Source organism: Nicotiana tabacum, chromosome 1, assembly GCF_000715075.1.
Source record: "Nicotiana tabacum cultivar K326 chromosome 1, ASM71507v2, whole genome shotgun sequence".
In the NCBI taxonomy this organism is placed as follows: Eukaryota; Viridiplantae; Streptophyta; class Magnoliopsida; order Solanales; family Solanaceae; genus Nicotiana; species Nicotiana tabacum.
The window spans coordinates 23,392,921-23,416,652 of NC_134080.1; the positions used below are offsets into that span (position 1 = coordinate 23,392,921).

Here is a 23,732-nt window from a genome sequence, read left to right on the forward strand (position 1 = left end):
TTATTTTTCAAATTAAAAAAAGATCTTATGGTACATAAATTTATTCCATAAAAAGAGCGTTAAAGATTAAAAAAATTAGATCACAAAATAAAAAAGGTTAGTAGCGTATTAAGAATCAAACAACCATATAATTATCTGTTAAAGCACAATCAAAGTTAAATCCTGAACAAGAACAAGCTTTCAAGACTATATTTTAAAGAGTCGACTAGATCTGGTATTGCGGGATTATCCTTTGTAGATGTTTTCGGCGGAATCGAAATAATATTTCTATGTCATGCATTACTTGCAAATTTCAAATCACGAGGCATGATATTGTTAGCAATAATAATAAATGGTGTACCAACAATGATTTTATTATGAGGCCACTCACTTTAGATTTGATATACCTCTTCAAACTACTAAAATAACCAACACAAATATCAAAGCAGAACAATGGTGCTAAATTTATAAGAAAAGCAAAACTAATAATATGGGATGAAGTGCTTATGGCTATGTGTCAAATGATCGAAACAATTGCACGAAGTTCTGGAGATATATTGAATATCAACGAACCGTTTGGTGAAAGATTAATGGTTTGGAAAGTGATTTCTGTCAAGTACTACAAATAGTTTCAAACTCGACGAAAACAAAGACGTCAAAAACTAGCTTGCCAAAATTATACTTATGGTTAGATCTGTGCATTTGGATCAGATATCCGAGAATCCGAACTGATCCGGCCTATTCGGATTTTCGAATTTCAGATATTCAGATCGGATAAGGGTTAGGTTTTTTAAAAGTTTGGATATTCGGATCTGATTCGGATTGGTATAATTTTAATCCGATCCGATCCAAAATTCGAATTATATGGACATGTATAAGTATTAGACTTACATTTTAGGGTTAAGTCTTCTCATTTCATTCGTCTCTCTTTAGACTCTTCTTTTCTTAGTTTATATCGAAGTCTCTCTCTAACCTCTCTTCAGATTGCTCTATCCGCTTCTATTAAGTCTTTCATTTGTGTCTCTCATTCTCAGTCTCTCTTTCCTATCAACAAACAATGACGCCTCTTCTTTATTAGATATTCGTTTGGAATTTCAGTTTATTTTATGTTTCTATGAAACTTTTGTTTTTGTCTATTGCTATGAAAGATATTTGATCCCTTCCAATTTAATAGAATGGTGAATGGCTTAAAAAAATGTCGTGGCCGATTAGATTGTTAGTAGTCTTAATAAGGCGTACAATCCAATCAAAAAATCTAAAATATTTGTCTGATCCAAACGTTAAATCTGATCCGATCCAATTTAATTCGGATTGGATTTGGATTACATTATATAAAATTCGAAATCCGAATTTACAATATGAAATATGATAAATCCGATCCGATCTGATCCGACGGATGCACAATATGGCCTCAAAAGAAAAAATTTCAACTCACAAGAAATATAAAGTAAGAACAAATCCAGTATTCAGTGACTTCTTGCTTCGTGTAGGAAATGAAGAAGAGCATCTAATAAAAGATGATTTGGTTCTTCAATACTTGATTATCAATCTCAATGGCAATAATAGTGTATTTAAAAAGGAAAATATTTCTATCATTAGATTAAAATGCAATTTGTGCAAATTGTATTATAGAAATTAAAAAGCTATCTTAACTAGCAGAAATGAATATATTGATCAACTAAATAAAAAGTTGATTGCGAAATTTTATGGTAAACATAAAATATTTTTCGATTTTTGGCTCAGCAAAAGATGGTATCAACAATTATTACCAAGAAGCATACTTAAATGCTTTTATGCAGGCACTCTTACATAATCATATTTTGACTCTGATTTTGTTATACAGTGGAGTATATCTCCTTGGCGTAACTTTATTATTTATTTTCTAAAAACTTTATTTATATTTTTAGCCTTTTTTGCTTCGTAGGTTCCAAGGTTTGAGGTGTGAACACTCAGTACAGTAGGCGACCATACAAAATATACGTATTCAATATTTATTAATATTGGTTTTGCGTTTAATATTTTACAATATTGGTTAATACTAAAAAAATCTGTTTGAGGAGTATTTTAAGTGAAAGAGAATATTATTTCACGTACAATAATAGTATTATTTAATCTTTTCAAAGTGTATATATATATATATATATATATATATATATATATATATATATATATATATGTCAAAAAATGAAAAAAAATAATGTTAAAAAATAATTTTAATTTCCTTTTCAATTTCAGCTGCAAATATTTCTTTTCAAACTTCAATAAAATATTGTCCAAACGGCTCCGAGTAAATTTGGCTTACTTTGTTTTAATCAATTCTCCTCGATTGGTTATTTTTTTAAAATTCGTCTCTTTGAATACAATATTATAGATAGTGACGGAGCCAGAATTTCAAACTTATAAGTTCAAAATTTGAATTGTTTTATGTTCTAAGATTCTAAATTAACAATTTATATATATTCAATGAATTTTTTAAGATAAATACAAAGATTGAACCAAAGCTATTGGGTTCGGTCGAACCCGTACTCTAGCTCTGCCCCTGATTACAGGGACCATCCCAATTCCTTACTAGAAAATCTTTAAAGAGGTTTATATTTTTAAAATTAATTAGATGTGCTGCATATTCATTGTTCTGTTAGTTATTATTGAAAGGGATTCATTGATGAGCATGTTATATTAGAGATTATTAATTTGTTTCTCTTTAAATGCTTTAATACTTAGTATTAAATTACATGGTTATGATTATTTGCCTGGTACATAGGTTATATGTATATGTTATAGAATTTATTTCAAACCTTTATATACTTTAAATCCTATGTGCAAAATTATGGATTTCAAAAATGAAACCATTCTTATAGAAACCAACTTTGGTAAATCCAAAGTAACCGCCAGAAGACCTATCAAATGGGATGAAATTGATTTTCCTAAGGAATGGGTCATAGAGGAAGCAGTTGCCCCTCGAAACACTGGTAATACTGAGGTTACAGAAATAGAACAAACCTCAGATGACACTATTAAAATCAGGTTCAATGAACCCGTGCAAACTGATAATACCAGTTTATCATTAAACTAACTAGATCAAATTCTTCTTATATTTCTCCAATTGATTATGTGGTAGATTTTCCATCTAGAGCTTCCACATCTCAAATTAGAGAAAATAATAGAATTGATAATATTAGAATTAGTAGGGATAATATCGTCAAGGTTAATTCGGACCTTGAACCTACTGCATCAAAAATGATTTTTTCAAATGGTGTTGATGATGGTTGAAAACCAAATAGATTCGTTTTCAGAGTGGACATTGAAGGGTTGTGAGGAGCACCGTGATTTAAGGTTTACCTAGAGGTTAGTAACTAGCCAAGGCTCAAGTTCTAATAATTTATTTCTGAGCCTCATTAGAAGCGATCCTAGCCCTCTTTTGGTATCAGAGCCATGTTAGTAAAGAACCTTTTTTTTTTCTTTCTCCAAAACCAACATATTACTAAAGAGCACTCGCATGCCCAGAAGTTCTCAAAGCTCAGGTACAGGGGACATTGTTACTACACATGCAAACAACTTAGTAAAGAACCTTAGAAGTTAAGTCTGACACTTTTTTCTTAATGAATATCATTAGGAAGAAGACTATTGCTAAAAACAGTAGAAAAGAGGAATATGAATTGCCCCAACAATTAGACCTGCTTAATAAGTGGACTATACCAATAGTCAAGTCTAAGATAATATACCAGTTAGGTACTTTTGAAAAATTAGGTTTAAAACAAGTAGTAAAAACTACTGAAGAGACCATAACTATAGATAGTGACCATGCTACGTTCAGATTATTATTTGAAAGTGATTTAGCCCCTTAAAAGACAAAGGATAATATTAATCCTAATCAGCATATAACTGAAACAAAATGTTTATTATAGTCTACCCGAGATTACTAACATACTGCATTAAATAGAGAGATTGGAAGAATCAATATTTGATCAATTTTATAATAAGAAGAATTAACCCAAATAGCATATCACTCAATCATTTAAACTAAAAATAGTCCATAGAGGTATAACGTATGCATAATTTATATATTATACGTGTGTAATTATGTATAAAAATGTACAATCTATGGCTTGAAAAAGTAAAGAATGAATATCACCAGTTATTTAGGTAAAGTCCCGGTTACATATTTAAGTGTCGTTAGCCAATTCAAAATTTTAAAGTTGGTTGACCACATTATTCATAGACCCAATGGTCCGTAGATCAAAATTTGACCGGGTATTATCACTTTTAGGTCCTGTCAGAAACTATTTACATTTGATAGCTGAAAAAATATATAAAATTGTATAATTTTTGTGTATAAAATACATAATATACATAATATACATATATTTTTTGGCTATTATTTTTACACCGGCTAATGAGTATCATTTTTCCAAATTTAAATCGTATTGTCATGAGTTCTAATTTAGGGATAAATTAAAAAATAGCCATATTTACAAGTGGTCATTCGAAAATAGTCACAGTTTCAAAAGTAATCGAAATTAGCCACTTTTCATGTAAAGATAAATCTAAACGAAAATAATGTTCAAAATCCGGAAAATACTCCAACATAATATACTGGAATTCTAGTATAATATACTGGAACTCCAGTATATTATACTGGAGTTCCAGCATAAGTATACTGGACTTCCACCATAATATACTAGAGTTTCAGTATAATATACCGGTCTAGCATACATAGGTGCTCCAATCTCCAATATATTATGCTGGAACTTTTCGCGTGTTGGAGTTCTGACATAATATGTTGGATGTTCATACACATGTGCACCGATCTCCAGTATATTATGCTGGAACTTTTCGTGTTGCAGCAAAATAGTGGCTATTTTTCAACGACTTTGTAAACGTTGCATATTTTTCAATGACCAGTCCGAAAATTAGCTAACTCGTGCTATTTTAAATCTAATTTAAGGTCTTATCGTTATTTTCGTTCAATTAGGCCTCCTTACTCTCCCGTATTCATTATAATAAGCTGATTATTTTATTTTTTTATTCCTGAACTTAGTTAAGGCCATTTTTCCAACTTGGTTTCCCAAATTATCAACGATTCATGCGAAATCCATTATAAAAAATTATGGCAGGAAAACCATTCCTTTTAATAGTTCTTACATAATGTGAATATATATTAATTGGAGCCTCAAAACAAATATCGGTCATCCGAAAAATAACAACTTAAACATTTCTAAAGAAAATAGAAAAATTAACGGTCTAATAAATTAACCAATCTGGGTGCGCAATTAAAATTATTGCTTCAACTGGAATAGAGAGAAAGCAATAGCCGCACATTGGTCAAGTCAACAAATAATACAAAATGAAAAAAAAAAATACGTAATACAAAATTGAAATTATCGCTCAACTATCACGCCATTCACGTGGGTTTTCATTACTACTCTTAACCAAAGATATATTAAGAATAATAAAAAAAGGCCGAGTATATTGACTTGATTCATTATTCGTAAAAAATATTTTCTTTTAAATGATCTGAGAACCAAAATAATTTTTAAGTTTGAGTTCACTCGATGCTATATGGATTTAAGTTATACCCGATTAACCAAAATGTCCTTACTAAAATACCCTAAGTTTCAAAGCTTTGGGTGTTTAATTTCTGGACGGTACCTTCCTCTTTCCTATTTGATGTTTTGACCAAATACAATCATTTCTATTTTCACAAAAAAGTCTCGCACTTTATATTTAGTTATTTACACTAAATAAATTAATTTACCAAAATTAATTGATAAACAAAGATGAAAATATGTATTAGTCAATTATAGTCTCCTGATAACAATTTAGGTAAACATTAAATTATGCATCTTTGAAATAAGTGGGGCATTTGCATCTATACCCGCTTTTTGGATCACATTTTAACTTGTGCCCGCTTTGCAAAAAAGATTGCAAGCGTACCCACTTTTTGCGCATAACTTCAGCATACGGGGCTGAAGTATCAAAGACAATGACGCAAAACTTCAGCATTCTAGTAGACGGGACTGAAGTAGCAAGTATGTTGAACCAAGTGTGCTGAAGTTTTTGTTTGTAATTGCTGAACTTAAGTACAATAGCTAAAGTTTTGTTCTCTATTTGCTGAAATTTTTGTTTTTGTAACTCACGAACTTTAGCTCTAGAGCTGAAGTTTTTGTTTTATAACTGGCGAACTTCAGCTCTAGAGCTGAAGTTTTTGTTTTGTAGTTGTCAAACTTTAGCTCTAGAGCTGAAGTTTTTGTTTGTAACTGGCGAAGAGCTGAAGTTTTTGTTTGTATCTGGCGAACTTCAGCCTTCTTGGAGTTGATGTTTTAACTGACTTTCCATATGAAAATTAGAGAAGAAGAACAAGATTCTTAACTGTACAAGAATGAAGTAGGAAAACATCAGCACTTAATTCACCCATAAGCTCAAAAGCCATATCATACAGTACAACGTAATAACTTAAAGTATGAAATATATTTTTTTTTTCTTGAGAAGGATGATTAGGATCAGTATGAAATATATATTTTTTTTTCTTGAAAAGGATGATTAGGATCAGGCTTCTTCTTTTCCATGTTGCTCAAGAGTACTTTTCTTGCTTCATAACTGCGTGCACAACAGAATAGTAAAAAACCAAATTAATGAAACACATGATAAATCGAGCCATTATATTGTTACATCAATGTTAAGTTCCGGAGAGATATGGAGATCACTGGGAGAAAGAGGAGGAGAAAGGGGGCTGAAGTTGTTTAAAAAGTGGGTACAAGTTAAAACTTTTTTAAAAAATGGGTATAAGTTAAATAGGGGCGACCAAATAGGACGCCCCGTGCAATTTTTACGAAATAAGTCGAGGTAAACGGCCCAATGTTTGAACAAAAGTAGATTCATCCTTCTTCTACTATCCAACTTACAAAATGGGCAGAACAAAGGGTATATATGGGTCGGGTTGGTTCGGGTTTTTAATTATCAAACCAAATCAATAAAAGTCGGGTTTTTTAATCTCAAATTTTCGAGTTTTTGTTTTCATAAAGTCTTCATAGCACAAACATAAATTTTGTGCTCCAAATATTTCTTTGATCATAGTAAGACATAATTATATAAGGTGTTTTTCAAAAAAATAACATAAAATATGAGATGAGTTATAGCATTGTACTAAAATACTCAACAATAAAGATAATAAAATTGCATAAATAAATATTATTAATATGCCATAATGAAAATAAACATAATCTAAAATTACTAAGTTGTTGAAATAAGTACGACTAACAAGTAGTACTATTTTTACATGACTAAACACAATAAAAAAATAAGTTGTGCATTTTATTTAAACCATGAAAAAACTACAAAAATAGATATCCAACACTATTGTGTCATCCCAGTGCAATTTAATTGAATGTCTTTTATTAACATTAATATTGACTATAAAACTTATTGTAGCATTCAAGAATTATAAGTCCAAGTTTAAAATAATACGTTAAAAGATAAAATTATGAAATGTTTAAGAAATATTTATAAACTACATAACAATAAATATTATTATGTATTAAGTATATTTAAAACTTCTATATATGTAATGTCGGGTTGGTTTGGTTCAGTTTGACCTTTTTAGTTATTAAAACCAAACCAAATCAATTATGATCAGGTTTTTTCTCTTAATACCAAACCAAATCATAATCAATTTTTTTTTCTCGTTTTGATTCAATTTATCGATTTGGTGCGGTTGTTAGTGTTCTTTGTACACCCCTAGTCAGAACCAGGAATATGGGTGGAGTCATTGAAGATGTGGACCAAAATGTCTTTAAACATGCACGATAAATTTGTGGATGGTAAAGCAAACGTAGTTAACTCACTGCCCAATATCGGCAAAATAATTGACAACATCAATTATTGTCCTCAATAGCAATAATAAAAACACATCCAAGAAAGTCAACAGATAGTTTTCTTGAATACCATGACAAATACAGGCATCTAAAAGCGGCATTATATCTAGGGCCTTGATGGTTGGTTTGAGTCGGTTTTCTCCTAAAAAGAAACTAAAGTAAATAAGTTGATTTTTTCAAGTATTGGAACCAAATCAAACCAATTAAGTCAGTTTTTTATCGATTCGATTTTAATCAGTTTTTCGATTTTTTTGGTTATTTATCGGATTTTTTCTTAAATATGAGACATACACTACCAAACGCATATTCCGGCGATTATATTTTCAACGTAACACTATCGAACCAATTGCTCTTTAAAAAATCTATCATTTACCAAGATATATTGATGATAATTGAATCAAATAGTGATGAATAATTTAAGTACTCAATTAAGAATTGATTATTTTTAACATGAAATAAATTATTGTATTTAGCAAAAGAAAACTACCAATCAAACTAGAATGTAAAGGCAAAGAATTAGATTATTATAATAGCAAAGAACTAGACTAAAAATACAAACGACTAATATGTACCATAAAATTTTAGAAACTTTATATAAAAATATACATATATATAGGTGCAATAATAAATTTAAATAGATACTTTTATAGTCGGTTTGGTTCAGTTTTTTTTGGGTTATTTTTTTATTAAAACCCAACCCAAACCAAATTTGATCGGTTTTTAAAATTTAAAACCAAAACCAAAGCAACCTAAAAAGTATCGGGTTTTTTTGTCGGTTTGGTTCGGTTTTCGATTTGGTTCGGTTTTTGGGTTTTTTATGAACACCTCTAATTATGTCAATACATTTGGCAAACAAGAATAACTGGATAACCACCTCCATAATCTACTGTAACCAATAATTTGTGCTTCAGCTACACAGTTTGAGAGTCATATTTCATCTTCAGGTTCCAAACCTAGAAGTCAGCAGAGAAAACCAACGCAATGCCCATTTCGTTAGTTCAATAGTTTACTTCAATTGAAATAAGAAGCCTCTAAAGGAGTCTTCCACTTTCAACTTTCACCCTTTGTTTTTCAAGACTTAAACAGCATTGGCTATAATCCGACTGGGTAAGCCTAATATTTGATGAAAATTGAACAGATGTAATTAACAAAATACTTATAACCTGTGTAAAGAGAGCTAGTAAACTGAAATGTCTGATCTATCTAGATGAGAAAAAAGAACAGCAACAGAAACAGAATCATACAAATGCATCATTCAGTATGGTACCATACATGTAGTTACTGAATGTCATCCACCTAAAACTTTTTTATTTATTTATAGCAATAGTGTTCCGGCCAACTTGTGCACAAATCGACTATTCCACCAGTGACAACACAATCTGCCAATTCCTACCAACAAAGGTACTGGATAACTATACGACTATTCCACCAGTGACAACACAATCTGCCAATTCCTACCAACAAAGGTACTGGATAACTATATCGGCCAAATCTTAGGCTGATGGGAATAAATCATACAGTAGAATTTTTTTTCTTTCTGGTACTGTTTGAACCCTGGTCCACAAGGATAGACAAATAAAAGATAGGTGTAACAAATATCAACTTGATTCAATCTATATAACACAATTCAGTACTACCCTTTTCTCCAGAAGCAAATAACTCTAAAACGATTCTGTCAATTCTGCGAGAAAATTTATCGTAAAATACACAATGAGTTCAGATAAAAATCTCACATTTCTACTCTACAGTAGTTGGCTCAAAATCTTGATCCCTATCAGGTTGTTACCTTGATTTTTAAAATATTTATATTAGATTATATACTGAAGCTCTGTTAACAAAATCATAAACCATTATTCATAAGATAATTCAGTTGCAGCCAGATTAAAAAATATAATGCTGTTGGACAGATAACAGTATGCTTGTGTATCCATGTTTCATAGCAACACCATAGTGGGGCATGAACGACTAAGGATCAACACAGAGTAGACCCTTTCAATTTCTTTTTAGTATATACTAAGGCCACACCATCCAACATAAACGAATTCAGGAAGGGGAAGCAATTTCTAACAGATAAATAAACAATCTGTACATTTCAACTGATCTACATGGTTCTTCTTTGCTAATGTATAGGTCATTAAATGTCAGGAGATCAACAAAGACGCCAACTTGAAGGTTGTTGACCTTGTATCCAAATATGGACTTGCATTTGAACATACAATTACCTCCTTAAATCAAATAAGTGTTACCATTGTAAATTTGAAGAATAGAACCTTTGCACAAAAATATTCACCCACCAGTGCTTCCAATCCCTTGAAACAAGCTGTGCAGATTCTTCATCCACTAGTCCCTTTTCCAGTAGTATGGATCACTAATATCCTTCAGATTTGTCAGCCTCGTCAACTTTGAATTCAAATAGGACATTGTTAATTTGCAATTTCAAGTTTGTTTAGACAGGCATAAGGGAGAATTTCAGGTGATAAGTGGATTCTAGCTGCTAAAGGGGAGACCACAAAGCTGGGAAAATAGCATTAGTTAGGTTGAAGCCAACAGCAATAGCAGCATTTTAGCCAGAACAAATGCCATGTTTTCTCATTAATTCTATGCTCTCGGCAATTGTTGACCCAGCAGTGCCAACAAAACCAAGAGAAGCGCAGCTGCAGACTGTTTCCTCTATGTATAGGAGAACATCAGTTAAAGATTGAGGATGGTGACGGTTGTTAGTCCCTGCTGAACTCGGTAAAATTGAACCAAGTTTTAGCCCATGCCCTGCAGCCATGACTTCTTTAACCGTTTCTTGAACCAAGTCATCTTCTTCTCTAATAACAAACAACTTAAAGGCATCTGAATCTTTTGCTATGCTCCCCAAGTAACTTCCCGTCCAATTAGCCATGGGAAGATCAGTCATAACAAATACATGGATCGGTTTCTGTCCAGTTTGCTTCAAAGATTCTAGCTTCTGCTGCAGACCAAGAAAGGTAGCTTTGTGGTGGTTCTTGAATTGCCCATCTAGTAGCCTGAGCTGTGCACAAAGAAAGGGACCCTTGATAGTTTGAAGAGCAAACTTCTTGCCAGCATTTACTATTTCAGGAACAAAGGGGAGGAACTCTATCTTTTCGATTAAGGTCTGTATCACAGGATCATTAGGAGATTCATGAATGTCGATATGGGATTCAGATCCCTTATAAGGAGCAGTAAAAAGGCTTCCAAACGCCAAAATAGTGGCTGATTCTGCTGCAGAACCAGGACCAAGAGCCTTATATACATCTTTTCTTCTCCTAATAAATGAAATCTTCTTTTTCTTCTTAAGTTGTTCATCCGGTTGAAAGGAGTCTAATGCCCCGTCCTCGACATCGTTTTGATATGTCCAAACTGTCATTCTACAGTCATCTTCTAAAGCAGTCAAACAATCACTTATACTACCATAATAACCAGACAACAGAGAACCGCATTCTCTAAGTCTCTCAGATAAAGGATATGGAATAGTTTGGTCTTTAGAGCAAATATCATCAAAGTTTACACCACACCACAAAGACACAAAAGCTCGAAAATCAATAAATCTCACTGTTGAATAAGACACAAGTGGTGAAATGTCAACTATATCAGCCATGGACACATATCTGCAACACACAAATTAAGCAGATTATTAGAAACTTCCTAATACTCCATCCAAGAAAGCATGTCTTCTTTTTTCAGTCAAAAACCAAATGGACAATGAAATTTAATAGTTAATATTTTACAGCTTATCAAGTCCAGGTTAAATCCGCAGCAGAAAGATAACAACAAACATGATAGTACGATTGCAATGCATACAAGGTTCACAGAATAGTTTCGTCACTGTGTCTAAGCACATAGTTTAGATGCTCTAAGCGCATTGAATCAGTCAATCAACTAGGTCTCACTCTATTCACGAGCATTCCACTCAAAATTTGTCATTTGAGTATGGGTTCTCTAGAATTAGAGATTTACTATATCCACATATATTCCTACACTGGCATATAACTAAAAAGCTCCTGACAACCACTGAACTATAGCTTCACATATTCTCCGTCTGTCCCATTTTATGTGCCACATTTCTATATTTAGAAACAATGTAACTTTAAATTTCTCATTTTACCCTTAATAGATGATTTATAGCAACAGAAAACTTTCTTTGAATCAATATCTCTACATAATTCAGTCAGATAAATTAACAAACATAAAATAATACAATTTTCTGAGCTAAAGGGAACTGGAACAAATTTCTACACTACCTGCAATCACGCAATAGATGGATACTATGATTCCAAACAGCGTATCTCAACTCAATAGGGTTCAAAACCCTAAATTTAGGACAACTACCAAGCGCAACAGCATGATGATCCAATACGGGAGGCACAATTAGGGTTCGATTAAGGATCTTAGCCATCAAAATAGCGTTCTTGAACTCAGCCAACTGATTACTGAAACCACTGTGAGGTGCGTACCACAGGAACTTTCCCTGCAGGCGATTTGTGGGGTTGCATTGCGAGGGGCGGGGTATAATGGGTATTTTTGATTTTTGGGGAAGGGGAAGAAGAGAAGGGGAAATGAAGTTTTTGAAGTAGTAGAAGAGGAAAATTAGAGTGAAGAGAAAAAGGAAGATTAAAAGTGGAGATCTTTGCTTCCTCTTTGATTTGTTGGGTCTAATGAAGGTCTCAGTTTCCATTGGATTCAAATCTTCTCTCTGAATTCTTGGATCAGAGATGGTGGACAGCTTCGTTTAGTTTATCAACAGTGACCTGCACTCCCAACTTTGAGAGACAGAATTACTGTTTGTCATTTGGATTTGGTTGTTTTATATGGGTATTAGCTAATTCTCATATTATTATCCCATAATAAAGATAATACATTAAATTGTATTTTCCATTTCAATTTATTTTTACAAAAATACCTTTTATATTTTAAACTTTTTATTTTATAATAAACTAAAAAAATATTAATCATACCAAATAAATTATTATATGAAAATTTTATTTTATATATTAAGATTAAAACAACAAAGCATTAAACCTTGAGATTATAAAAATGACTACAAGCCAACAAGTAATTAACACCCAAAATTCAACCCCCATACCTATTCAGCTACTTTAAGTGAAAATAAATTAATTTTAGTATATGGAGTAACAAGTCACAAAGTATTCAAGCGACCTTAAGTAGCAAGCCATAATATATTGGATATTTTTCCTTTCACATGATTTATTTCTCCAGTTAGATACTTAATTTTTTAATAGTAACTCTATGCTTGAGTCCACTAATGTCTTTTCACTCGTGTGATCTATGTTTCTTTTGTATTCGCTTTATTTATTTTACGTTGTTGTAAAATTAATAGTGGGATAAATCTCTTTTCTGACAATCTTTTATGTTTTTTTAATTCATCTACTAGAGATCTTAATTCTTATATATCGTTTTAATGAATTACCAAAAATTAATCGAACTGCACTAATACGAAAGGAAACCGAAATGATTGGATTGTTCGAAAAATCCAATTTTGATAATATAAAATAAGTAATTGAAAAATTAGTATAGTACAATTTTTATAAAATAACTGACTAGAACCGAACCATTGACTCCCCTACTTATTGCCATACAAATATTTTAGACTATAATTTTAAGATTTTTTTTAATTTCTTAAATTTCGTGTCTAATTAAATTATATCATATAAATAAGATAAAAAGAGTGTAAAATAATAATTAAAATAATGTTTGAAATTACTTATTTTTGGACCAAACATGAATAAAATAATGTCACATTTTATGTTGAGATTATTTTCTTGATCTCCGAACCCCTAGGTTAGTGTGAGTTTTAATAACATACAATTATTCTATTTTGCTTATAATGGTGTTTTATCTTTTATCGGCGCCAGAGTAGCTGGTCTCTGTTGGTTTCTCTCTGAAACACAAGAAAAAGTTTTGCTCTTTCTCTTTCTCATCGCAAAATCGCTGCTTTAGTAGTTGATCATCTCTCAGAAATGGCGACGTTTCGGTTGCAGTCATACAGCTCGCCACCACTCCCCTTCCGATCACCGCCGTCAACTCTACTTCATCATATTCCTCCACCCCGCAATCGTACCTTCAACTCTTTCTTTACCAGGTAAGTACCTTCATTTGTTCATAGCTTTCTCTTGTGTAAACTAAACTGATCATATAAATGTCTTATTTAATCAAATTCAGGTTGAAAATGTCAACACCAGAAAATCGTACCGTTGTAGGTCTTCCTCCCTTTGACTTTCTCTTCACATGTGAAAAGAATATATGCTGAAATTGTTGTAGAATTTACTATATGTATTAAATTTGTTATGCGTTTTTTGAGCAGCTAGGTTGTGGAATGGCGGCTGTGGATTTCCTAGTTGCTGTTGATTCTTATCCTAAGCCTGATGACAAGATTCGAAGCACCAGTTTTCAGGTGATTGATTTTGTGTGTGATTGTTAGTGTGCTGTCTTTTAAAAAAAAAAAGAATTTCAGCTGAAATTTCAAAGGAAATTTATGTTTTTTATTAGGTTCAAGGAGGTGGCAATGCAGGGAACGCTTTGACTTGTGCAGCTCGTTTAGGCTTATCTCCAAGAATTATATCAAAGGTATGACATTTCCAAGGCTTATAAATACCAATTAACTGTATAACCTATCTCAAATTCGTGCTCTTCTTTTTGTTCTTACTATTCAAGTATAGGTTTAGCTGTGTAAGTTTCTTATTTTTGTCAGACCACATTTTATGTTATAAGAGCTTCAAAGAAGCATTCCTTTCTTGGCTCAACGCGTAAGAATTCCCAGGTCTTTGATCTAGTAGTAAGAGCGCAACGCGTAATGTGTTGGTTACGCGCACGTAGCGGGTTTGAACCCTGCCGCAGGCGAAAACCCGATATTTAAGTGCAGAAGGGTTGAGGGGCAGGCCCATTATCTACCGAGTTTCGAACCATATGCCATTGGCCCTGGGAGATTCCTCAGTTCTGGGAAAAAAAAGAAAAGGAATTCCTTTTTGTTGCCCCCTGAAAACATTGTTTTGCTGCATACAGATAAGAATAGAACTTTTAGATATGAGATAAAGAACTCCATTATCGTGTCATAGCACTGTTAAAGAACACAAGTTCTATCTTAGCTTGGCTGTAATTTGCTTCTTGAACCTTTGAACCTGTTTCCTGCTATTGGAATTGACAAACACTGATTTACCTCCTGGCAATATGATTTCCTAGAGAGACTTCTGTGTTCCTTTAATCTGGACTTGTTGGAGAAAGTCAGCCTTCAATGCCAAAGCAATATGTAATTCTACCAGAATAAACTTGTCTACTAAACTTGTCCCACATTATGTGGTCAAGATTCAACTGCTAATATTACTTCCTGTTCCTCTAAAATCCGCATAACGTGGAATAAATACATATCTATTAAAGTGCAACCCAACTCATTGTGTACTTTGTATCATTCAGGATAATTGCTTAAGGAGTCACCTATAATTGTCATTTCTATGAAACTACTTTATTCCTTCACCTTTCCACACACAACCCTTTTGCAATAATGCATTGAAAATCTTCACATTTTTGTAACATTTTTGCTGTAGATTGCGGATGACTCTCAAGGAAAAGGAATACTGGAAGAGCTGGAAGCTGATGGAGTTGATACATCGTTTATGGTGGTGAGTTTGACAAAGTTTAAACTTGAAGGTTCTTGCATGTTTCTCTTGAATAATTATGGATGTACTTTCATGCATCTGTTAAATTTATCACAATCTGAACTATTTCCAATTTTTAGCAAAACAGATATAACTTAAGCAGAGTATTTAATGTGCTTCAACCTATAATTTTGGTTCAGGTTTCCAAAGGAGGCCACTCGACATTCTCTTATGTCATTGTCGATAGTCAAGCGTGAGTGGCTAATTGGATTCCTCATTACACTAATTTTCCTGTGCTAAAATTGGGACTTGACTAAATGTATGGCAGAATTTCCAAAGTATTCAACTATTTTTCTCCACCATATTTTGCATGGATGAAATATAAATATTAGTATACAATTGGATTGCTGTCCTTTCTGCACTTGTTCTATTGAAACTGTTAGCTCTGCTCATGATTAATCTTGTTTAATCTCCCAGGAAAACTCGTACTTGCATTTACACTCCAGGATACCCGCCCATGATACCTGAGGATCTATCCAAGTCAAACTTGTCTTCAGCTCTGGATGATGCGAGACTTGTCTATTTTGATGGAGTATTGCAAGAAACTGAATTGTTGTCAGCTTTAGTTGTGGCCCAAGAGGTAATTTTAACTTGGTGTTCTTTGTCACGCAAATTGGAGTCATGGAATCCTATGTTGCTCGGACTCTCCGAAAATGTCTCCGGGTGCGTGTCAGATCCTCCAAAAGTAGTGTATTTTTGGAGGATCCGACATGGGGGCGGCAACATTTTGGAGAGTCCGGGCAACACAAATGGAATCTGCTATCTTACTGTCTGCTTCTGATCATATTGCTCGTTTCATCCTAGATCCTACATACCGAGTACTTAACTCTTTTTCTTATTTATGTTCAAATTGTTCGAAGACTTATGTTTTCAACCAAATGGAGAAAACTGCATGCCTCTTGGATTTCAAGTGCAGGCACATCGGAGGAATATACCTATTGTAATTGATGCAGAAAGTAAAAGAGAAAGGGTAGATGACCTTCTGAACTTGGCAACTTATGTTGTATGCTCAGCGAGATTTCCACAGGCAAGTTAGCTAAGCTGGCAAACTGCATCGAGATGATTCCTTTGCTGCACTGTTTTCAATTTATATATCTGGTGATCTGCTTCTAAATCTTAGTTGCTAATAAGGTCTAGGTAAATGAGTGAATATTTTAGATTTAGATTGTTTCTTCATCTCCTTGGTATCTGTAGCTAATATGCTCTACTAGGAGTGAAAGTTGTTGTTTCCCGATTTTAATTCAATACTATTTCTAAAAAAGGTAAATAATGTTATTCTTCACCTCCTAGCTTTACTTGTGATATCTTTGTTCCTTTCCAACCTTTCAGAGGTTGAGCTTGACAAAAGATGTATTGTCACCCAGGCATGGACAGAGGCCCCTTCAGTTCCAGATGCTCTTGTTTCTGTACTTCTGAAGTTGCCAAACATCAAATTTGTAATAGTGACACTGGGTGAAGATGGCTGCTTGATGCTACAAAGAGCTGAAGCTGGTATGCTTGCATACTTTTGGTTCTTCTGATGTATGTTAAGTGTCTGCTTGTTGGCAAACAAATTGTTTTGAAAGATAAAGAAGAGGTGTCTATTTGCTTTTTGCTATTTGTTGATTTGCAGAGGATTTCCAGTCTGAAGAAATTGATGTTGATGACTTGTTTGAGAAAATGAAGCAGAGCGTTGATGCTGATGCAACCAGTCCAACATGCGTATCCTCGGTAATTCACCAATAAGAAGATTTTATCATTCAATAGATGACTGAAGCATGGTCTCAGTGCTCACACACACAAAGAAATCCATGTACACAATTCATTTTGGTCTAGTCAACCACTATTAGGTGGAATCTATCGTGGGAGTGGGAGTCATGTATGGTTCTTCCCTGCTTAGTACCCTTTTTCTCTTACTTCATGAGATTGAGCTTTACAAATATGAATTGCCTCCACATGTTCTCTTTGCAGTCATACCGTTACTCATCACTCTCTTAAATTTATCTTTTTTATACGAGACTAATTGGTGCTACTTATGAAGTTTTTTTCTGGCACTTCTTCTGAAGCTGAATAGAGTATGTTTGTAGATTGATTAAGTTATGATATTTGAGCCTAACGTACATGTCTTCTTCTAGGATATCGCAAAATTACATGCAAAAGGCATCGGGACAGTGAGTGGGAAGCTGCTTCTAGGAACAGCTGAAAAGATACCGCCATCAGAACTAGTCGATACAACTGGTGCAGGCGATGCATTTATTGGAGCAGTTCTGTATGGTAAGAAAATTTATACTCTGCAGTCTTTATACCTAAATGTTCTTTCTTTAAATGTGTTATATTCCTGGCATCTCCCTTTTCCCCCTGCTTGTGACAATTGAGATCCAGAGCTTCTATCAACCTCAACCAGTTTCATGCTCCTTTCCGGATGATAGTGGTTTTTTATCTAGTTCTACTTGTGTCTATGTTCATGCAAGTTAAAATCTAATAACATCAAAATTTTGACCTTATAGATTCTGAATTTTAGAACGACGACTTCAAGTGCTAATGACTCGATTCTAAATTTAATATTTGTACAGTTTTAATGACTTTTTTTTAACACAAATACACTATTTGAACAAAAGCTACTGGGTTCGGCCGAACTCGTAGCTCGGTTTCTACCTCCGCCCCTGAATAACATTGATCCCTTCACGTTTGATCAGAGTTTTGTAATGGTTTCGTTTTTCATGGATTTCCCACTTATTAACTGCAGCTCTCTGTGCCAATATGCCAGCAGAAAAAATGTTGACATTTGCTTCTCAAGTGGTTAGTAGACTTGTAAACTTTGTTTTGGTTTATTACATGTAGTAAATGCAAGAAAAGCTAACTTGTGCTTTCTGGATTGATTGCAGGCAGGTATTGGGTGCAGGGCATTGGGAGCAAGAGCTGGTCTTCCCCATCTAACAGACCCTCGCTTGAGACCCTTTTCAGTGAACGATCCCCCAAAAGCGGCTACATTACTGTAGCAGACAACAGAAATAAAAGTTATCAACTTTGGGTGTTTCTTTTCCTGCTGTTTTCTTTTTCTAGACTTATATTCAGCTACATTTGTAACATCTTATGTGAAAGATTTGGTCATTGAGCGTAAGACCTTCAAACTTTGTAGCAAAAACTTGAATTCTGATATGAAAAGTTTGTATCAGGAGCATTCCATCTTTATAACTTTGTGAAGCAGATATAGTTTTTGATACAGCCATTACTTTACGATCTTTATGTTGACACTTTATTGGATTACTGTGTCTCTTAAGGCCAACTATAATGGTGTACCTGGAGATCCTTATAGGGGGACATATAAAGAGTTAACTTGTATACACTAGCAATAGTATAATTTTTTTTACACTATGTAGTTATGCTGAATTACAATATATAGCTAACTCTTTATAGTAAGCCTAATTTGGTTTCATAGGTGTAGTAAACTAAATATATAACCTACTATTATAGGTTAAAATGCAGTGATAAGGTAATAATTATTTGAATCCAGAATGTGGAAGGCATCCTTGAAAGTTTAATGAAACTAGCAGACATGTGGTTTCCATCCCAGAGGGTTTGCCCTCCATAGTAACATATGTGAAAGCTACATATGAAGAAATAATACCAACAAAAAAAAGGCTAAAAATTTGATTGACTTGAAATCACAAATTACATGGCAACTTTTGGATAAGTGATAATGTTAAGTTATAAACATGGATTTATGTACATTCTCTTGGAGAGTTGGAGACATTAGTTGACAGCAAATGCAGCACAAACTGAACCCATTGGTCCCTTTAGCCTTTTATCCTCTCATCACCCTTTTCCCTCTCCCATGAGAACTAAAAAAACCAAGAAAAATGAATGGGTCCCTATCACAAAGTGGTAACTGGTGGTGAACCAACTTTTTGATGAAATCAAATGCTAATAACTAGGGTGTATGTAGGTCGGGTTGGTTCGGATTTTACAATTACAAACCAAACCAATTGTGTCGGATTATTAAATCTAAAAACCAAACCAAACCAATAAAACTCTGATTTTTTGCTCTCGGGTTTTTGGATTTTTTCGGATTTTTTTTCCCGGTAAAATCTCATAGAACAAAACATATAAATTGTGCTCAAAGTATTTTTTTAGTCCTAGTATACAATTATATAAAGTATTTTCCCAGAAAATAATGCAAAATATGCGATATGTCATGGCATTATCCTAAATATTCAACAATAAAGACAATAAAATTATGTAATATAAATATTGCTAGTTAAAAAGCCATAATAAAAATAAACATAATCTAAAAGTACTAAGTCATGCTAAAATAAGTAGACTAACAAGAGAGTATTTAATTACATGACTAAACACTAAAGAAAAAATAAAAATAGGTTATGCATTTTTATCTAAATTATTACAAAACAAAAAGTAGATATTCAATCCATTCTCGTTGGTAGTATTGAATTGAATGTCTTTTGCTAGCATTATTATTGATTTAATTTTGGTTTGGGCTTTTGTTAGCACTATTTAATTTACTAATGTTAATGCCTATAAAACTTATTGGAACATTCAAAAGTTCTAAGTCCAACCTTGAAATAATACCTCAAAAGATAAAATTATGAAATCTTTTAAGAAATATTTATAAATTACATCACAATAAGTATATTTATATATTAAATATATCTAAAAAAATTATATATGTAATGTCGGGTTGGTTTGGTTTCGGTTTGACTTTCTTTAGTTAAAACCAAACCAAACCAAATCAATTATGGTCGGGTTTTTTTTCCAACACCAAACCAAATCAAACCAAACTTTTTTTTTCTTAGTTTGACTCGAATCATCGGTTTGTCGGTTTCCTTTGTACACCTGCTAATAACTAATTGAACTGTATATCTGGTCCTTTTAGCCTTTGTTCTCACCTGCCAGAAAACAAAGAGAAACCAATAAAAGATAAATAGTCCACCATTTCAAAGTTGTTTGAATACTCAGTATCTAATCAGCACTGTAATATCAAACGTTAGCAAATTAAAATTTGTCCGTGTAGTTGTGGACCTTTTGGCCCTGAAATAATTCCAAAACCTTACTCTGCCTACAACTTCTCCCGGTAACTCAGATGTCATTGGGAATATTTTAAACTTGTTAACTTATGCACCAAAACAAGTGAAGGGTTTTTGTTTTCTTTTTTCTCATTGCCCTATATAAAGGATTTAAAGGGCGAGACTTTTAGAGAAAACAGAACAAGATTTATATTCTCTTTTGCTTCTTCTTCTCCATTCTTCACTCCCTTTTATTTGCTCTTGTCCCATAGCTTCTACTTCAATGGCCATTAATGCAGGAATTGGCCTATTTCTATTCCAAACATGGACACCTTCCACCAATCAGTTCAATGAAACTTTCATGGCCACACTTTCCTACATTTTTTATACGTACGAGGAACAGAGCACCACAACTTGTTCCCTCACCATTCTTGGATTCTTCTTCACAATTCTCCTCAACTTTCTACAGCTGAAATATCAAGGCAAGGACAAAACTGATCCGTTCCAAACCCATCCCAAAACCATGCGAGTTTCAGTCACTGCTTTGCTCGTTTACTGCTTAATATATGGTGTTAAGCAGAGGCTTTCTTGTCATCCTTTTTACAGGAAATTCTCCGACCTCGTAAACCATGTTATGGTTTTCTTTAGTTCTCTGTCATTGGCTTCTACTGCCTCTGTTCTGTTCCCGGACTCTGTTTCCCCTCTTGTATATTTGCTCTGTTTTCTGCTTTCTGGTGGTGAAATGTTACTTTGGGTTTTCAAGAAAATAATGCAACAATTTGAAGAAGAATCGAATTTTCAGAGAAGGAGGGATGAAACTGTTTGGAATTTTTTAAGGAGGAGGATGAACATGGTTTATTATCCAACGGAACAGAGGTTCAGTCTTCCTCTGTAATTTTGCCAGCATAAGCTGAGTACCACGATTAATTCTCATGTTGTTTTCGAGATTTCAGTTGTTGTAGTAATATTAAGTTAGACGTATCTTGTATGGTATCGGAGTGTAGTTTTCCCAATGTTGTAAAGTTAAAAAGGTTGTATTATTAGAGAGAATGTATTATTTACACGTGTCCATTCAATAATTTATTGGACGAGATTTATTTTGTTAACCAATTGGTTTTAACTATGGTTACCAATTATCATTTCCCTCTCACTTCCGCCTTCCCTGTGAAAGGCACGTAAGAACCTTCCCTTACCTATCTAATCTCTCTAAAAAGTAGAACAAGAAGATGCAAATTGCTAATACGAAATCACTATTTTCACACCACTATAAAAAAAGAAAACACATTTTATCCCATGTCTTTCAATAAGAAGAGAAGAGAAATCGAAAAGATGCACTTGGTTATGAGAAGCATTGGACTATTTTAAAGCTTGGTTTTGACGGCAATGGTGATGGACAAGCTTTGCTGTCGTCTTCAGGAAAGAAAATTTTTTAACTTGGGATTTTTTTAAACTATTAAGGCCAACTAAAAGACCTAAAGAGGGCATGAAAATTGGGAAAATGCACTGATGCAGAATTTGTGTTTCTCTTATGAGATCAACTATGTTTTTTCTTTTTCTCTTGTTTTACATTTATTACTGTAATCTTCAACTGAGACTACTCTCGGAGTTTCAGCATTTCTCTGTTGAGATTCTTCCCATTTGTTCATGTACATGTTAACAATTTCAGAGGTATAAGATATTATGAAATTGTAGTTTTCCAGTTATTTGGTTAATATGAAATTACAAATAGATGTTTGCGCTCTATTTTCTTGAGAGAATTGGGAGCGAGGGAAGGTTTCCTGCTATGGCAGTGAAAGGAAAGAGGGTAACCATAGTTAAAACCAATTGGTTAACAAAATAAATCTCGTCCAATAAATTATTGAATGGACACGTGTAAATTATACAGAATGGCATTGGAGGAACCGGAGAGATCACCTACAGGAGGTGAGCCAAATCCGTAAATGCCAGCTACCGGTTACATGTTTGGTTATTTTGAGATGGTATAGCTCTTATTGAAATATCTATATTTCTTTTATTGGTCACTTTTTACCTCAACTTCTGTTACATTTTTATTTATCTTTTTTTTATGTTGTAAATAAATTTTCATGTCCTAATGAATTTCTCAAATATCGTGAATTCTTTGTTCAATTTAAGGACATTTTTACCAAGAAGGATTAATCCAAATAGCCATGCACCTAATTTTTTAAACTTAAAATAGCCGGCGAATGTATAATATATGTATAATTCATATATAATATATGTATAATTATGTATTTAAGAAAAACAAACATTAAATCTGACCAGCTATTTATGTAACAGTTGTTTGGTTAGTACCAACTATAGAGGTTTTTTTGTAGGCGAATCTAAATATTTTGGTTGATTTCAAAATAGATCGGCTCTTATTGTGTATATATATTTTTTGCTTGCCCAGTTCCGGCAGGCATTCTTGCAATTGCCCCTATGGTAAAACTGATCTGTATCCTAGGCTTACCCAAATAAAATATTTTAATTTTAGCAGTTAAAAATTAACATTACTAAGTGATAAACATGTATATGAAAAAGCACAAATTTTACATTCATTTATTTGTTAATGTATTAATATCCTAGTTTGATTTTGTGTGGCAACTGCGTCATTTGCAAATTGAAGAGAGAATTCTTTCAAGTATCTTTGCTAACTATTTGTGTGATAAATATTCTTAGGTAAAAAAAGGTAAAAAAGACTTCTCATGTCTTGTGGAAGAATATAAGACACAAGGAGTTCGGAAGTCAATTTAAAAATAACAAAATTTGTGGGTAATTTTGAACATCTCCAACATCTCCCGTGATGTTTGAAACATCTCAAGAATGTTTGAAACATTCCCGGAATTTTTCAAACATCTTCCGGGATGTTTCAAACATCTCCCGGGATAGTTGAAACATCCATCGGGATAGTTAAAACATCTCCCGGAGATGTTTCAAACATCATTAAGATGTTTCAAACATCCATCGGTGTGAAGGAGGAAGGAGACATTTTTGAAAATAAGAAAACTTTGGAGGTTTTAAAATGTCCCTTCTACCCCATTCTTTACACTTTTGTCTTAAAAATTTATATAAGTTTTGAAGTTTCTTGAAAATTTAAATCCCCCTCTACCCCTCAAAAGCTACTGGTATTTTAATGAACGGAGAGGTTAATGTTATACTATAAATAAATAAAATAAAAAAAGCAAACGAAAATGTGACATCAC

General features: G+C 33.1%; 2 protein-coding genes across 2 annotated transcripts; one reads left to right on the top strand and one right to left on the bottom strand.

Annotated features, from left to right (window-relative positions):
* Positions 1-9,768: 9,768 nt before the first annotated feature.
* Positions 9,769-12,648, bottom strand: LOC107817317 (O-fucosyltransferase 30-like). The gene is made up of 2 exons (XM_016643116.2): positions 12,101-12,648; positions 9,769-11,467 (listed from the first exon to the last, which is right to left on the bottom strand). The coding sequence occupies exons 1-2, from the start codon at positions 12,532-12,534 to the stop codon at positions 10,414-10,416; spliced, it is 1,488 nt and encodes a 495-aa protein (XP_016498602.1). The 5' UTR covers positions 12,535-12,648; the 3' UTR covers positions 9,769-10,413.
* A 1,049-nt stretch (positions 12,649-13,697) lies between these two features.
* LOC107817318 (uncharacterized) lies at positions 13,698-18,700 on the top strand. Its single transcript, XM_075247244.1, has 13 exons — positions 13,698-13,959; positions 14,040-14,073; positions 14,182-14,271; positions 14,367-14,444; positions 15,419-15,493; positions 15,670-15,722; positions 15,947-16,109; positions 16,446-16,556; positions 16,894-17,020; positions 17,142-17,239; positions 17,644-17,782; positions 18,255-18,307; positions 18,394-18,700. Exons 1-13 carry the CDS (start codon positions 13,838-13,840, stop codon positions 18,505-18,507), a joined length of 1,257 nt encoding a protein of 418 aa, XP_075103345.1. The 5' UTR covers positions 13,698-13,837; the 3' UTR covers positions 18,508-18,700.
* Positions 18,701-23,732: the final 5,032 nt, after the last annotated feature.